The 17,567-nt window shown below is 44.3% G+C and overlaps 1 protein-coding gene across 2 annotated transcripts in view; it reads left to right on the top strand.

Annotated features, from left to right (window-relative positions):
- Positions 1 to 948: 948 nt before the first annotated feature.
- The window catches only part of LOC129859775 (metal transporter CNNM4-like), a 40,589-nt gene continuing 23,970 nt past the window's right edge, over positions 949 to 17,567 (top strand). The window contains exons 1-6 of one of the 2 annotated variants that reach the window (XM_055929894.1): positions 949 to 1,498; positions 1,602 to 1,704; positions 1,832 to 2,830; positions 10,099 to 10,242; positions 16,833 to 16,973; positions 17,118 to 17,287. In XM_055929894.1, coding sequence (XP_055785869.1) covers positions 959 to 1,498; positions 1,602 to 1,704; positions 1,832 to 2,830; positions 10,099 to 10,242; positions 16,833 to 16,973; positions 17,118 to 17,287 — 2,097 coding nt within the window. In that variant the 5' untranslated portion in view covers positions 949 to 958. The remainder of the gene's footprint in view (positions 1,499 to 1,601; positions 1,705 to 1,831; positions 2,831 to 10,098; positions 10,243 to 16,832; positions 16,974 to 17,117; positions 17,288 to 17,567) is intronic. The other variant, XM_055929885.1, reaches the window with a different exon arrangement.

The following is a 17,567-nucleotide window of genomic DNA, read 5'->3' as shown; positions in this document are numbered from 1 at the left end:
GTGTGCTTTGCTAAACTGTCTTATCTGTTTACATTTCTCGTTTTATGGCTTACATTAACATGCAGGCTCCGATTCCAAAATGTAAAAACATGATATTTTAAATGGAATTACACGCTACAAGTAAGACATTGTCGTTTGTAGGCTAATTGTTCGTATGCCTAAATGCGATTGGGCCCTGAAAATTCTAAATCATTTAGAAATAATAATTGTTAGACTATTAATTCTAAATCATTTGCAAATTATAAATCATTGCTGACTCAGGCCCAAAACATTGACTCGTAGTAGTAACCTATTATTGGCTTTAAAATGCAACCCTGCTTTTATTACTGTGCTATTTAAATCCGTTTAATGACCATATCATGTGAAATTCAATCAAATTACTCACACTAGGAGGGTAAACGAACAACTTGCTTAGTTGAAGAGCCTCTAGTAAAACTTGACTCTAGAGCTGGTGCTGAAATGGAAAAGGGGAGTCAGCACTGCCATCTGGTGGAATACTGTATAACACGTTCTAGAAAAATCGACAGTTTTACCCAATGTGATGATGACGATGCTGCTGTTTACAAAGATTATGATGATAATTATGACGGTGACAATGATGAGGATGATTATGATGATGCTGATTGTGAAAAAAATAGCTTGAGAGAGAAAAACTCTGATGAAGGCCTTTGAGTAGGCCTACAAAATGAACACACACACACACACACACACACACACACACACACACACACACACACACACACACACACACACACACACACACACACACACACACACACACACACACACACACACACACACACACACACACACACACAGTATGAAAGGGTCTGTCAGTAGGCAACGATTGTGATCTCTGCAGAGAGCGACAGACAGACAGACAGTCGCTCCCTGCAGGGAAGTGGCTGATGATAGGGCATATCCTGCCTTCTATTTTTAGACGGTAGTGGCACTCAACATGACATTACGTCATTGTGCTGCACACATGCCCCTTCTCTCTCGGCCCCCTCTCTTCTCTCTGCTCCAAGTGTGGCTCTCCAGATGTTATGCCGATTCCATGAGCCAGCGTAAAAACCCTAACCACGTGACCCAACCATCGCCGACGTCCCTCTGCAGCTCATTCAGCATGATGGCTGCTGATGCTGCAGCAGCTTCATCCTCAACAAACCGCACCGCACTTCATTCCTGCAGCCTGCTGTTATTTAACTTCTCTATCCTTCTCATCATCGTATTCTTTCTCCCAGCTCCGGCGAAGGGATTGCTTGGTGTCCGCCCAGAGAACACTAAAGCCGGTGAACTGTCTGTGCAAGACGGGCTGCTCCAGGCGACCGAGGGGACGCGGTTCATGCTGCGGGTTTACTACGCAGCATCCCCGGTTACACAGAGAGCCCAGAACCGCTCTGGGAGCGGGAGACCAGAGGGTGCAGCTGCCGCACCATGGATCGCCTTCATAGAGGAGCCAGGAGGAGAGCGAGAGAGAGGAGAGGGGGAGAGCATGGTCAGTTTATTTAGTGCGTTGACCATTTACCCATAACGCTATATATGACATATGTTTAATTAAATGGCGTAAATATCGTGTTAAAATGTTAATTTGTGTTTAGGTCCATTCCAAACGGAACCCGTGCGTGGACGAGCATGCGCGGAGTTCTGACATCGAACTCCTGGGTTCCTTCAGGTCTGCATCCAGCCACAACTCCGTTCTAGGTTCGTTTATAGTTACATGTTTTAATCGTTGTTGAATCGTCGAATGTTAAAAAAAGTGCCTTGTGTTATTGTGCGTTTTTATTTTGTCTGATGAGGACCTTTGTGTTATTTGATTCTGATTCCATAGTGGAGCTGCTCGCCAAAGACCTGCGCAAAGATGAGCGGATAAAATACTACTCCATTTGCGCGTTTGATGGGGTGAAGTGGGAACATTTCACCACCAGAGACTTCTGGCTAGCCGTGGTGGAGCGACCCCCGCAAGCGGACGTGTGGCTCCAGTTGGGGGTGTCGGTGATGCTACTGGGGCTCTCTGCGCTCTGCAGCGGGCTGAACATCAGCATGCTCGCCCTGGATCCCGTTGAGCTCCGGGTCCTCCAAAACAGCGGCACCGAGAAGGAACAAAAATATGCGCACAAGATCGAATCTGTGCGTAAACATGGCAACTACATCCTGTGTACTGTGGTGCTGGGCAATGTGCTGACCAACACCTGTTTCGTAGTGTGGATGTGCCAGATTATAGGGATGACTCCCACCTCCCTTGCTACCTGCACTTTCGGTATATTCTTTATAGGAGAGATCCTGCCTCACTCTGTGGCGTCCAGACACAGCCTCGCCATCGCCTCCAAAACCATCTGGGCCACCCGGCTTCTAATGCTGGTCTCCTTCCCCATCTCCTACCCCGTCTCCAAACTCCTAGACATCATGCTCCACCAGGAGATCAGTAATTTCTACACCAGAGAGAAACTGGTTGCCATGCTGCGCGTCACAGACCCCTACCACGATCTGGTCAAAGAAGAACTCAACATCATCCAGGGCGCTCTGGAGTTGCGCACCAAGAACGTAGAAGAAGTTCACACCCCTCTGGCGGACTGTTACATGCTCTCCTCGGATGCTGTTCTAGACTTCTGTACTATGTCTGACGTCATGCAGAGCGGGTTCACCCGGATCCCGGTCTATGAGAACGACAGGTCCAACATCGTTGATATCCTGTTCGTCAAAGACCTGGCGTTCGTGGACCCGGATGACTGCACCCCGCTGAAGACCATCACCCAGTTCTACAAACACCCCATGCACTGTGTGTTCAGCGACACCAAACTGGATGTGATGCTGGAGGAGTTCAAGAGAGGTAATAGAGTTAGGTATACACTGTTGTAGAGATGGATTTTTTAAAATGCAGAATTAGGTAGCATATAAAGAGTTAAATATTATAGGAAATGTACCACCATTTTTGGAAACAGGTGGAGGTGCATTTTCCAGAGTTATACCTGCAACCATCAGAGCACATGAACCAATGAGCTCACAAGTTCAAATCACATGATTACTGCAATTCAGGAACCTCTACCATGTTGCACATGATCTATGATAAAATAAATATTATATTGTTCAGCAGGTGCTGTGCTCGTTTGACAAGAAGTTGTGTATACTGTAGCTAAGTGCCATGAAAGTGTTCAAGTTACCCCCTACACATTCCATCACACCACTTCCCTCTTCCTGAAAAGCAGAGAATCCAGGGTGTATTTAAATCCAGTGATGCTTTGAAGAGTCCGTCATATAAGATGATAAGGGCTCAGCAGGTTCAAGCGGAGGTAATATGTATAGGCTACTGCAAGGTTTTCTAAACTCAGTCCTGGGGACCCCAAGGGGTATACACATGTGTTTTGCACTAGCACAGCTGATTCAGATAATCAGAGCTTGATGATGAGTTGATGATTTGAATCAGCTGTGTAGTGTTAGGGCAAAAAACAAAATGTGCACCTCTTGGGGTCCCCAGGCCCAAGTTTGGGAAATGTTGGGCGACTGTATGTCAGGGAAGAGTTTTAAGCCATAAAACCAACAACTTCCTTGAAGCTACCCAGGAATGAACTGGGACCGCTTAGAGAGAGTAGCAAGGTTATCTATATGTTTTACAGATTATGCAAATTATAGTCTTGTGATTGCTTTAGCTGATTTGGTTCTGGATTATGCAATGATTATGCCAATTATTATGATACAAATTTCCTGTTTTACTTATGGTAATTGCTTTGGATAACCTGTGTTTATTACCCGTCTCAGGAATTCCTAGAATGGCATTGAGTTGAAAGAGCCCAGTGAAGCGGTACATCCCACAGTAGAACAGGAATGAAGTGCTGCAGTCTGAAGAGAAGTGACAAATTGACAGTAAACGGTCTTTTGTGTTTCCATCCATGTAAGAATGTCAAAGGGAGCTGGAGGCTTTTCTGATTCCCATGACAACCAGAGTATAAATCATTCAGTCGTCAGCAAGGAGGCTAGGTAGGTGTGTGTGTGTGTGTGTGTGGGTGTGTGTGTGTGTGTGTGCGTGTGTGTGTGCGTATGTGTGTGCGTGTGTGCGTGTGTGCATGTGTGTGTGTGTGTGTCTTTTTGTTGAACTATCCTTGTAGGTACCAGAAGTTCTCACAAGGATAGTAAAACAAGGAGAATTCAGACAAGTGGGGACATTTTGCCGGCCCCCTCGAGGAAAAATACTATTTCAGGCTTAGGGGTAAGGGTTAGGGTTACAATTAGGGTTATGGTTAGAATTAGGGTTAGGGTTTATGGTTAGGTTTAGGGTTAGGTATAGTTTTAGGGTCAGGGGTTTGGGGTTAAGGTTGGCGGAAGGTAGCGGCAGGTAGGTAGTGGTTAGAGCGTTGGACTAGTAACCGAAAGGTTGCAAGATCGAATCCCAGAGCTGAGAAGGTGAAGATCTGTCGTTCTGCTCCTGAACAATGCAGTTAACCCACTGTTCCTAGGTCGTCATTGAAAATAAGAATTTGTTCTCAACTGACTTGCCTAGTTAAATTAAGGTAAATAAAAAGGTTAGGGAAAATAGGATTTTGGATGGGAATAAATTATTTGGTCCCACAAGAATAGCAATACAAAACTGTGTTTGTGTGGGTGTACACTCAGTACTTCGTTAGGAGCTATACAAAAGTAAAAAGTAAAAGTTGATTTTTGAGTGGGTGAAATGAACAGACATAATGTTTCTCATGTGTGTTGCATAATACACAGAAGTAGAATAGATTTGATGTGCTCTGACTGTTGGCAGGAATCAAACTGGAGGCTTTGGGACAGAGGCGGCAGTGTCCACTAGGATGAGAGCTTATGTAACAGGACTAGGGCTTCACTCAGATGCTGTTCAGATTGTTAGGGTTGGTTTGTCCATGAGAGCTCAGAGATTGTAATCTGATTTATTCAGAATGACGGGTTTAATGATGAGAAGGATGACTTGGGACAAATGAGTTGCATGGGAGGGCCTTATTCAATCAACATTTGTTTTGTGGTGTGATTAAAAGTAACATTCACATTTTCAACTCACATTCATCATCATCTGGTTGTCTAGAGGCGCCAGGAGGAAAAGCTAGGCTTCCATCGCAGACACAGTCTCCTCCTCCTCCCTCAGTCCGGTGTCACATTTAAACTGGTCCACATACATGATATCTGGGTTGCCCCTTCTGGTGGAACCATGCTGTGGTTGCCAGAGAATCAGTTCACTGACAGGGATGTCCTTTGTCGGTAGGAATGTCTGAGGAGAGCATATATTGTTCAAATATATTGTTAGTTAATGTATATTGTTATTTTTCTCATACCCCTCAAAAAACAGACACAAGTTTTGATTGAACAATAGAACCATTCAAAGCAGTTGGTCCTGCAGAATCATGACATTTTATAGGAGCTAACTGACTATCAAATGTTAAGTTACATATTCATGTGAGGGGAGAGGATGAGAGTAACGAGAGAACCCTGCTGATTCTAACCTTCACTTCTAATCCTCATGTCAGCAGGCCATCACTGGGGAGAGGCAGAAGTGTGTAGCGGTCAGGAAGTGTGTGTGTGTGTGTGTGTGTGTGTGTGTGTGTGTGTGTGTGTGTGTGTGTGTGTGTGTGTGTGTGTGTGTGTGTGTGTGTGTGTGTGTGTGTGTGTGTGTGTGTGTGCGTGCGTGCGTGCGTGCGTGCGCGTGTGTGTGCGTACGTGTACGTGTGTGTGTGTGTGTGAGCTATTGGTAACCTGGCTGTGGCACCATAAAAAATTCAGTTCCAACCTTTACCTCTTCCTCTTCTTTCCTTCTCTCCATCTCCTCCCCTCTCTCTGCAGCTGAGATGGAGGCTGTTTCAGGAAGGCAATGGGGTTAGGAGGGAGGTGGGGAGTCTTACATGAAATGCCACAGTGACTAAATCGTTCACAAGCCATGGAAATAAGCGTCTCTGTTGTTGTATTGGACTGACACACAAGGCAGTGTACTTGTAAATGGTTATGTAAGACGCTAGCAAAGTCAGTGCCTTTCAAAGTCGACATTTTTTTTTTAAATCCTCAAACTAAGAGGATTTGATAGTTGAACAAGAGTTAGACTCAATGTGGAGTTGAGTTCCAATCTCAAAAGGTTTGATATGCAGTAGGAGGCTTCATGATGCTGTGTGGACATGCGTGCGTTCATACTATATCTGTGTGCATGCAGTTCATTCATGCATTTTATTTTATTTATTTTTTATTTAACCTTTATTTAACCAGGTAGGCAAATTGAGAACACGTTCTCATTTACAATTGCGACCTGGCCAAGATAAAGCAAAGCAGTTCGACACATACAACAACACATAGTTACACATGGAGTAAAACAAACATATAGTCAATAATACAGTGAAAAAAAAATAAGTCTATATACAATGTGAGCAAGTGAGGTGAGATAAGGGAGGTGAAGGCAAACAAATATATGTATAAATAAATAAAAATATAAAAGGCCATGGAGGCGAAGTGAGTACAACACAGCAAGTCAAATAAAAACTAAAAAAACACTGGAATGGTTGGTTTGCAGTGGAAGAAAGTGCAAAGTAGAGACAGAAATAATGGGGTGCAAAGGAGCAAAATAAATTAATAAATAAATACAGTAGGTAAAGAGGTAGTTGTTTGGGCTAAATTGTAGATGGGTTATGTACAGGTGCAGTAATCTATGAGCTGCTCTGACAGCTGGTGCTTAAAGCTAGTGAGGGAGATAGGTGTTTCCAGTTTCAGAGATTTTTGTAGTTCGTTCCAGTCATTGGCAGCAGAGAACTGGAAGGAGAGGCGTCCAAAGGAAGAATTGGTTTTGGGGGTGACTAGAGAGATATACCTGCTGGAGCGCGTGCTACAGGTAGGTGCTGCTATGGTGACCAGCGAGCTGAGATAAGGGGGGACTTTACCTAGCAGGGTCTTGTAGATGACCTGGAACCAGTGGGTTTGGCGACGATTATGAAGCGAGGGCCAGCCAACGAGAGTGTACAGGTCGCAGTGGTGGGTAGTATATGGGGCTTTGGTGACAAAACGGATGGCACTGTGATAGACTGCATCCAATTTATTGAGTAGGGTTTTGGAGGCTATTTTGTAAATGACATCACCGAAGTCGAGGATTGGTAGGATGGTCAGTTTTACAAGGGTATGTTTGGCAGCATGAGTAAAGGATGCTTTGTTGCGGAATAGGAAGCCAATTCTAGATTTGACTTTGGATTGGAGATGTTTGATGTGAGTCTGGAAGGAGAGTTTACAGTCTAACCAGACACCTAGGTATTTGTAGTTGTCCACATATTCTAAGTCAGAGCCGTCCAAAGTAGTGATGTTGGACAGGCGGGCAGGAGCAGGCAGCGATCGGTTGAAGAGCATGCATTTGGTTTTACTTGTATTTAAGAGCAGTTGGAGGCCACGGAAGGAGAGTTGTATGGCATTGAAGCTCGCCTGGAGGGTTGTTAACACAGTGTCAAAAGAAGGGCCAGAAGTATACAGAATAGTGTCGTCTGCGTAGAGGTGGATCAGAGAATCACCAGCAGCAAGAGCGACATCATTGATGTAAACAGAGAAGAGAGTCGGTCTAAGAATTGAACCCTGTGGCACCCCCATAGAGACTGCCAGAGGCCCGGACAACAGACCCTCCGATTTGACACACTGAACTCGATCAGAGAAGTAGTTGGTGAACCAGGCGAGGCAATCATTAGAGAAACCAAGGCTGTCGAGTCTGCCAATGAGGATGTGGTGATTGACAGAGTCAAAGGCCTTGGCCAGGTCAATGAATACGGCTGCACAGTATTGTTTCCTATCGATGGCGGTTACGATATCGTTTATGACCTTGAGCGTGGCTGAGGTGCACCCATGACCAGCTCTGAAACCAGATTGCATAGCGGAGAAGGTGTGGTGGGATTCGAAATGGTCGGTAATCTGTTTGTTGACTTGGCTTTCGAAGACCTTAGAAAGGCAGGGTAGGATAGATATAGGTCTGTAGCAGTTAGGGTCAAGGGTGTCCCCCCCTTTGAAGAGGGGGATAACCGCAGCTGCTTTCCAATCTTTAGGGATCTCAGACGACACGAAAGAGAGGTTGAAGAGGCTAGTAATAGGGGTGGCAACAATTTCAGCAGATAGTTTTAGAAAGAAAGGGTCCAGATTATCTAGCCCGGCTGATTTGTAAGGGTCCAGATTTTGCAGCTCATTTAGAACATCAGCTGACTGTATTTGGGAGAAAGAGAAATGGGGAAGGCTTGGGCGAGTAGCAGAGGGGAGGGCAGTGCTGTTGTCCGGGGTAGGGGTAGCCAGGTGGAAAGCATGGCCAGCCGTAGAAAAATGCTTATTGAAATTCTCAATTATAGTGGATTTGTCGGTGGTGACAGTGTTTCCTATCTTCAGAGCGGTTGGAAACTGGGAGGAGGTGTTCTTATTCTCCATGGATTTTACGGTGTCCCAGAACTTTTTTGAATTTGTGTTGCAGGAAGCAAATTTCTGCTTGAAAAAGCTAGCCTTGGCTGTTCTAACTGCCTGTGTATATTGGTTTCTGGCTTCCCTGAAAAGTTGCATATCACGGGGGCTGTTCGATGCTAATGCAGAACGCCATAGGATGTTTTTCTGTTGGTTAAGGGCAGTCAGGTCAGGAGAGAACCAAGGGCTGTATCTGTTCCTGGTTCTAAATTTCTTGAATGGGGCATGCTTATTCAAGATGGTGAGGAAGGCATTTTAAAAAAATGACCAGGCATCCTCTACTGACGGGATGAGATCAATATCCTTCCAGGATACCCCGGCCAGGTCGATTAGAAAGGCCTGCTCGCTGAAGTGTTTCAGGGAGCGTTTGACAGTGATGAGTGGAGGTCGTTTGACCGCTGACCCATTACGGATGCAGGCAATGAGGCAGTGATCGCTGAGATCTTGGTTGAAAACAGCAGAGGTGTATTTGGAGGGCAAGTTTGTTAGGATGATATCTATGAGGGTACCCGTGTTTACGGAATTGGGGTGGTACCTGGTAGGTTCATTGATAATTTGTGTGAGATTGAGGGCATCAAGCTTAGATTGTAGGGTGGCTGGGGTGTTGAGCATGTTCAAATTTAGGTCGCCTAGCAGCACGAGCTCTGAAGATAGATGGGGGGCAATCAGTTCACATATAGTGTCCAGAGCACAGCTGGGGGCAGAGGGTGGTCTATAGCAGGCGGCAACGGTGAGAGACTTGTTTTTAGAGAGGTGGATTTTTAAAAGTAGAAGTTCAAATTGTTTGGGAACAGACCTGGATAGTATAACAGAACTCTGCAGGCAGTCTTTGCAGTAGATTGCAACACCGCCCCCTTTGGCCGTTCTATCTTGTCTGAAAATCTTGTAATTGGGGATGAAAATGTCTGAATTTTTGGTGGTCTTTCTAAGCCAGGATTCAGACACGGCTAAAACATCCGGGTTGGCAGAGTGTGCTAAAGCAGTGAACAAAACAAACTTAGGGAGGAGGCTTCTAATGTTAACATGACACCATTTATTTAATGCATATGTATGAGAGTTTAAAAACATGCATCTTTGTGTGTTTATGTGTGTGGGTGTGTGTGTGAGTGTAGGTGTGTGGGCATGTGTGTGCCTGGAGTTGTCAGGCAGCAGTATGGCTAGTGAGTCTACTCGTCAGAACCAGGCTTCCTCAGACTGGTTACCTAATCTCAGGATGTGTTTACGTAACCACCAAGTTTTCCTGACTGTCAAAATGTCTCCTTTAATCACCCAATGACACACACACACACATACACACACACACACACACACACACACACACACACACACACACACACACACACACACACACACACACACACACACACACACACACACCGCTGAGGGTATTTTCATTTGGGATCTGGCCAGTTCTCAGTAATAATAACACAAATATATGACTTATCTACAGTATGTATGACTGACTCATATCAGCAGGGGAGGGCATCAATCTCTGGCTTAACGGCTACTTACTGTAAGAGTCTCCTGATTGGTGTTGTGTTGATTTTTTATCTGCTTTAATGACAGAAGGATTTCCAGACTCACCACAAATAGATCATACTATCCATTTCTCTAACATCTCTGACATCTCTCTCTCTCTAACATCTCTCTCTCTCTCTCTCTCTCTTTCTCTCTCTCTCTCTCTCCTAGGTAAATCCCATCTGGCTATAGTCCACAGGGTGAATAGTGAAGGGGAGGGAGATCCATTCTACGAGGTCCTGGGAATCGTTACTTTGGAGGATGTTATTGAAGAAATCATCAAGTCTGAGATTGTGGATGAGACAGACCTCTTCAGTATGTACAGTTTAAAATCTCTCTCTCGGTTTCCCTATTCCTGTCTCCATCTATGCTATTTATCCCACCGTTATCCCTTCCTGCTGCTCCCATCACCTGATCTGATGCATAATTAATCAGAAGTAATGAACTTATCCCATAGATAATTATCACTGGGTTAATTGGGGCTTAATGCTCTCTCTTCAGTGTGTGTGTGAGTGGTTTTTGGAACTCTGAGTGTCAGTTTGCTTTGAACTACTTTCTGGTGGTTTTACCAAAACCAGATTGCTATTCAAGATATGGAGAATAGAGAGTGAGAAACATGGGGGGGGAAGCAAGAGAGACACATAGAGACACACAGAGACAGACAGGCTTGTACCCTAATACATCGATTATAACATTGCTCTGGACTGTGCTGACCGCTCTGTCTCCCATTTCATGTACCAAAATGCTGCCACACATACGTGTGTGTTAGGGTTGAGAATCTGTGACCGGTATCCCGGGACTTCATGACCAAGCTCCTTCCCATTTCCCGAGAAAATAATGATGGGTCCCTTGGACCAATAAAATCAAAATGTTATGTTACACCAATTTATTTAACATTTTTTATTTCACCTTTATTTAACCAGGTAGGCTAGTAGAGAACAAGTTCTCATTTACAACTGCGACCTGGTAAAGATAAAGCAAAGCAGTTCGACACATACAACAACACAGAGTTACACATGGAATAAACAAACATACAGTCAATAATACAGTAGAAAAAGTATATATACAGTGTGTGCAAATGAAGTAGGATAAGGGAGGTAAGGCAATAAATAGGCCATGGTGGCAAAGTAATTACAATATAGCAATTAAACACTGGAATGGTAGATGTGCAGAAGATGAATGTGCAAGTAGAGATACTGGGGTGCAAAGGAGCAAGATAAATAAATACAGTATGGGGATGAGGTAGTTGGATGGGCTATTTGCAGATGGGCTATGTACAGGTGTAGCAATCTGTGAGCTGCTTTGACAGCTGATGCTTAAAGCTAGTGAGAGAGAAATGAGTCTCCAGTGATTTTTGCAGTTCGTTCCAGTCATTGGCAGCAGAGAACTGGAAGAGAAGGCGGCCAAAGGAAGTGTTGGCTTTGGGGGTGACCAATGAGATATATCTGCTGGAGCGCGTGCTACGGGTGGGTGCTGCTATGGTGACCAGTGAGCTGAGATAAGGCGTGGCTTTACCGAGCAGAGACTTGTAGATGACCTGGAGCCAGTGGGTTTGGCGACGAGTATGAATCAAGGGCCAGCCAACGAGAGCATACAGCTAGCAGTGGTGGGTAGCATATGGGGCTTTGGTGACAAAATGGATGGCACTGTGATAGACTGCATCCAATTTGTTGAGTAGAGTGTTGGAGGTTATTTTGTAAATGACATCGCCGAAGTTGAGGATCGGTAGGATGGTTAGTTTTACGAGGGTATGTTTGGCAGCATGAGTGAAGGATGCTTTGTTGCGAAATAGGAAGCCGATTCTAGATTTAATTTGGATTGGACATGCTTAATGTGAGTCTGGAAGGAGAGTTTACAGTCTAAGCAGACACCTAGTTATTTGTAGTTGTCCACATATTCTAAGTCAGAACCGTCCAGAGTAGTGATGCTGGACAGGCGGGCAGGTGCGGGCAGTGATCGGTTGAAGAGCATGCATTTAGTTTTACTTGCATTTAAGAGCAGTTGGCGGCCACGGAAAGGAGAGTTGTATGGCATTGAAGCTCTTCTGGAGGTTAGTTAACACAGTGTCCAAAGAAGGGCCAGAGGTATACAGAATGGTGTCGTCTGCGTAGAGGTGGATAAGAGAATCCCCAGCAGAAAGAGCGACATCATTGATGTAAACAGAGAAAAGAGTCGGCCTGAGAATTGAACCCTGTGGCACCCCCATAGAGACTGCCAGAGATCGGGACAACAGGCCCTCTGATTTTACACACTGAACTCTATCAGAGAAGTAGTTGGTGAACCAAGCAAGGCAATCATTTGAGAAACCAAGGCTGCTGAGTCTGCCGTTAAGAGTGTGGTGATTAACAGAGTCGAAAGCCTTGGCCAGGTCGATGAATACGGCTGCACAGTAATGTCTCTTATCGATGGCGGTTATAATATCGTTTAGGACCTTGAGCGTGGCTGAGGTGCACCCATGACCAGCTCTGAAACTAGATTGCATAGCAGAGAAAGTACGTTGGGATTCAAAATGGTTGGTAATCTGTTTGTTAACTTGGCTTTCAAAGACCTTAGAAAGGCAGGGTAGGATAGATATAGGTCTGTAGCAGATTGGGTCTAGAGTGTCTCCCCCTTTGAAGAGGGGGATGACCGCGGCAGCTTTCCAATCTTTGGAAATCTCAGACGATACGAAAGAGCGGTTGAACAGGCTAGTAGGGGTTGCAACAATTTCGGCAGATAATTTTAGGAAGAGAGGGTCCAGATTGTCTAGCCCGGCTGATTTGTAGGGGTCCCGATTTTGCAGCAATTTCAGAACATCAGCTATTTGGATTTGGGTGAAGGAGAAATGGGGGAGTCTTGGGCGAGTTGCTGAGGGGGGTGCAGGGCTGTTGACCGGTGTAGGGGTAGCCAGGTGGAAAGCATGGCCAGCCGTAGAAAAATGCTTATTGAAATTCTCAATTATAGTGGATTTATCGGTGGTGACAAGTGTTTCCTAGCCTCAGTGCAGTGGGCAGCTGGGAGGAGGTGCTCTTATTCTCCATGGACTTTACAGTGTCCCAGAACTTTTTTGAGTTTGTGATACAGGATGCAAATTTCTGCTTGAAAAAGCTAGCCTTAGCTTTCCTAACTGCCTGTGTATATTGGTTCCTAACTTCCCTGAAAAGATGCATATCACTGGGGCTATTCGATGCTAATGCAGAACGCCACAGGGTGTTTTGTGCTGGTCAAGGGCAGTCAGGTCTGGAGAGAACCAAGGGCTATATCTGTTCCTGGTTCTACATTTTTTGAATGGGGCATGCTTATTTAAGATGGTGAGGAAGGCACTTTTAAAGAATAACCAGGCATCCTCTACTGACGGGATGAGGTCAATATCCTTCCAGGATACACGGGCCAGGTCGATTAAAAAAGGCCTGCTCATTAAAGTGTTGTAGGGAGTGTTTGACAGTGATGAGGGGTGGTCATTTGACCGCAGACCCATTACGGATGCAGGCAATGAGGCAGTGATCGCTGAGATCTGGGTTGAAAACAGCAGAGGTGTATTTGGAGGGCAAGTTGGTTAGGATGATATCTATGAGGGTGCCCGTGTTAACAGATTTGGGGTCGTACCTGGTGGGTTCATTGATCATTTGTGTGAGATTGAGGGCATCAAGCTTCGATTGTAGGATGGCCAGGGTGTTAAGCATGTCCCAGTTTAGGTCACCTAGCAGCACGAGCTCTGAAGATAGATGGGGGGCAATCAATTCACATATGGGTTACAGCTGCAGGCAGAGGGTGGTCTATAGCAAGCGGCAATGGTGAGAGACTTGTTTCTGGAAAGGTGGATTTTAAAAGTAGAAGCTCAAATTGTTTGGGTACAGACCTGGATAGTAAGACAGAACTCTGCAGGCTATCTCTGCAGTAGATTGCAACACGGCCCCCTTTGGCAGTTCTATCTTGTTGGAAGATGTTATAGTTAGGGATGGACATTCAGGGGTTTTGGTGGTCTTCCTAAGCCAGGATTCAGACACGGCTAGGACATCTGGGTTGGTAGAGTGTGCTAAAGCAGTGAATAAAACAAACTTAGGGAGGAGGCTTCTACTTTTAACATGCATGAAACAAAGGCTTTTACGGTTACAGAAGTCAACAAATGAGGGCACCTGGGGAATAGGAGTGGAGCTAGGCACTGCAGGGCCTGGATTAACCTCTACATCACCAGAGGAACAGAGGGGGAGTTGGATAAGGGTACGGCTAAAGGCTATAAGAACTGGTCGTCTAGTATGTTCGGAACAGAGAGTAAAAGGAGCAGGTTTCTGGGTGCAATAGAGTAGGTTCAAGGCATAATGTACAGACAAAGGTATGGTAGGATGTGAGTACATTGGAGGTAAACCTAGGCATTGAGTTATGATGAGAGAGATATTGTCTCTAGAGACGTTTAAACCAGGTGATGTCACCGCATATGTGGGAGGTGGAACTAAATGGCTGGTTAACTTTTTAGGGATATGGGGCAGTATTTGGAAGTTTGGATGACTGAGGTGCCCAAAGTAAACTGCCTTTTACTCAGGCACAGAAGCTAGGATATGTATATGCATGGTAGTTTTGGATAGAAAACACTAAAGTTACAGAACTGATTTGGCAGGCGAAACCCCGAGGACAATCCATTCAGGAAAATCATTTTTTGAGGTCATTCGAATTTCCAATGCTTTTCTATGGGAAAGCTGAATTATTAGGACCCAGATTGCAGTCCCTATGGTTCCACTAGATGTCAACAGTCTTTAGAAATTGTTCTATGCTTTTGTTTTGAAAAATGAAGATGTAGCTGTATTCTTTCTAAGTGTCACTCAGAAGGACTCTAGTATTTTGATGCGCGCGAATGACTGCGCACTCCTCGTTGTTTTTCTCCGTTATTGGAAACAGTTTATTCTGTCTTAAATTTTATTGATTATTTACATATTAGGGTAACTGAGGTTGGATTAGAAACGTTGTTTGAAATGTTTGGACCAAGTTTACAGGTTACTTTTTACATTCCTTTGTAGGCATGTTGGGCGAGTTGGAACATGTGTATTTCTGAATCAAACGTGCCAAATAAACAAACATTTTTGGGATATAAAGAAGGACTTTATCGAACAAAACCACCATTCATTGTGTAACTGGGACATTTGGGATTGCAAAAAGATGAAGATCTTCAAAGGTAAGCGATTTATTTTATAGCTATTTCTGACTTTTGTGATGCATCTGGTTGGTTGGAAAATGATTGTGACGCGCTCCGGTGAGGGCGCGCACTTGGTTATTTATCTCCGGTATTGAATATACTATTTTCTGTCTTAAATGTTATCGTTTATTTACATATTAGGGTACCTGAGGATTGATTAGGAACATTGTTTGACATGTTTGGACCAAGTTTATTGGGAACGTTTGGGATTCATTTTGTATGCATTTTGAACGAGGGGAAACAGGTGGATTATTGAATGAAGCGCACCAAATAAACATACTTTTTGGGGATATAAAGAAGGACTTTATCTAACAAAAGGACCATTTGTTATGTAACAGGGACACCTGTGATTGCAACCAGATGAAGATTTTCAAAGGTAAGGGATTTATTTTATCGCTATTTCTGACTTTCGCGATGCATGCTTGGTTGGAAAATGTTTTTAATACTTTTGTATGCGTGGTGCTGTCCTCAGATAATCGCATGGTGTACTTTCGCCGTAAAGCCTTTTTGAAATCTGACAACGTGGCTGGATTAACAAGAAGTTTATCTTTTAAGTGATGTATGACACTTGTATTTTCATGAAAGTTTAATATTACGATTTCTGTCATTTGAATTTGGCGCTCTGCAATTTCACCGGATGTTGTCGAGATGGGTCGCTTGAGGCACGCAGGGCTAGAGGCTCTACAGTGAAATAAGACAATAATCACTAACCAGGACAGTAATGGACAAGGCATATTGATATTAGGGAGAGGCATGCGTAGCCGAGTTTTCATAGGGGTCCAGTGATTGGTTGGGCTGGCTGGAGACATGGCGATTCAGACAGTCTAGCAAGCTAGCAGAAGGGCCTTAGAGGGACGTCGCGACAGAGGAAAGTTTGTTTTAGCCTCCTAGTGCGGTGACGTCGATAGACCAGTCGTGATGGATTAGTAGGGTTCCGAGTAGCAGAGGGGTCCAAGTCCAATTGGAAAAAGAGGTATAGTGGCCCAAGAAATTGGCCGATGGATCTATTCAGCTAACAGTCCAATATGCTCTAGACAGCTAGCGGGCCGTGGCTAGCAGGCTAGCAGATGGACCTTCAGGGGACGTCACGACGGAGGGGCCTGTTGGGAAAAAAAACCTTGGGCAGATTACCAATGCAAAAATATAAAATATGCACATTCTAATAGCTGCATAAATCGGACACCGGACTTCATTCGTACATTAGACCAATCCTCACAACGCTGTGTGTGTCAGACACCGGACTTCATTCGTACATTAGACCAATCATCACAATGCTGTGTGTGTGTGTGTGTGTGTGTGTGTGTGTGTGTGTGTGTGTGTGTGTGTGTGTGTGTGTGTGTGTGTGTGTGTGTGTGTGTGTGTGTGTGTGTGTGTGTGTGCTTGTGCGTGTGTGTGTGTATGTGTATGTTAAATATAGCACAGTGCAGCTAATCTCAGTGACTGCACCTCACTCAGTATAACACCAGCTATTCATACTGAAGCCTTACTCTTTAACACAATCTGAACATCATATTACCAATCCAATCCAAGGCTATTCATCAAACTTCCCAGATGAGGGATTGTTTGATTCAAATCAGATTAGTGAGTTGGGGGTGTGTATATTTTCATCAGATGTTTCTGGAACAATATAAAAAGTTTGTGTCCTGTGATAAATAACTGTGTAAATAACAAATAAAACATGTAATTGATTGATTGATTGATGGATGATTAATTGGTTAATTGGTTAATTGTTTCCTAGTTGATAAGAGGACTAAGAGGCGCGTGTCTCACCATGAGAGGAAGCAACACGACTTCTCCATCTTTAACCTGACAGAGAACGAAATGAAGGTGAAGATGTCTCCTCAACTGCTGCTTGCTACACACCGCTTCCTGGCCACAGGTAGGACCTCTGTGTGGATGGATGTGTTTGTGTGTGTAGATGTGCATCTGTGCGTGCACTCACACGTTACAATTTCTTCTATTCACCCACTCTTTTTTTCTTTCTTTTTTTCTTTTCTTTCTTTCTTTCTTTCTCTTTTTCTAGAAGTGGAGCCCTTCAGGCCATGTCATCTCTCAGAGAAGATTCTACTTCGTCTGATCAAACACCCCAGTGTCGTTCAGGAACTAAAGTTTGACAGAAAGAACAAACAAGCACCACAGCACTTCCTGTATATGAGGAACAAACCTGTCGACTACTTTGTCCTAGTTCTACAGGTACACACCATAGACACTGATACTACACTGTCCTGGTTGTACAGGTACACGCCATACACACTAATACTACACTGTCCTGGTTCTACAGACACACACCATACACACTGATGCTATACTGTCCTGTTTCTAGTATGATCAAATATTGTATTGCTTCTTTAATCAGGACAACAGTTTTCAGCTGTGCTAACATAATTTCAAAAGGGTTTTCTAATGATCAATAAGCCTTTTAAAATGATAAACTTGGATTAGCTAACACAACGTGCCATTGGAACACAGAAGT

The sequence above is a fragment of the Salvelinus fontinalis genome, chromosome 1 (assembly GCF_029448725.1).
Source record: "Salvelinus fontinalis isolate EN_2023a chromosome 1, ASM2944872v1, whole genome shotgun sequence".
Lineage (NCBI taxonomy): Eukaryota > Metazoa > Chordata > Actinopteri > Salmoniformes > Salmonidae > Salvelinus > Salvelinus fontinalis.
Note: the sequence above shows the minus strand (reverse complement) of the source record. Positions and strands in the feature narration are given on the sequence as shown.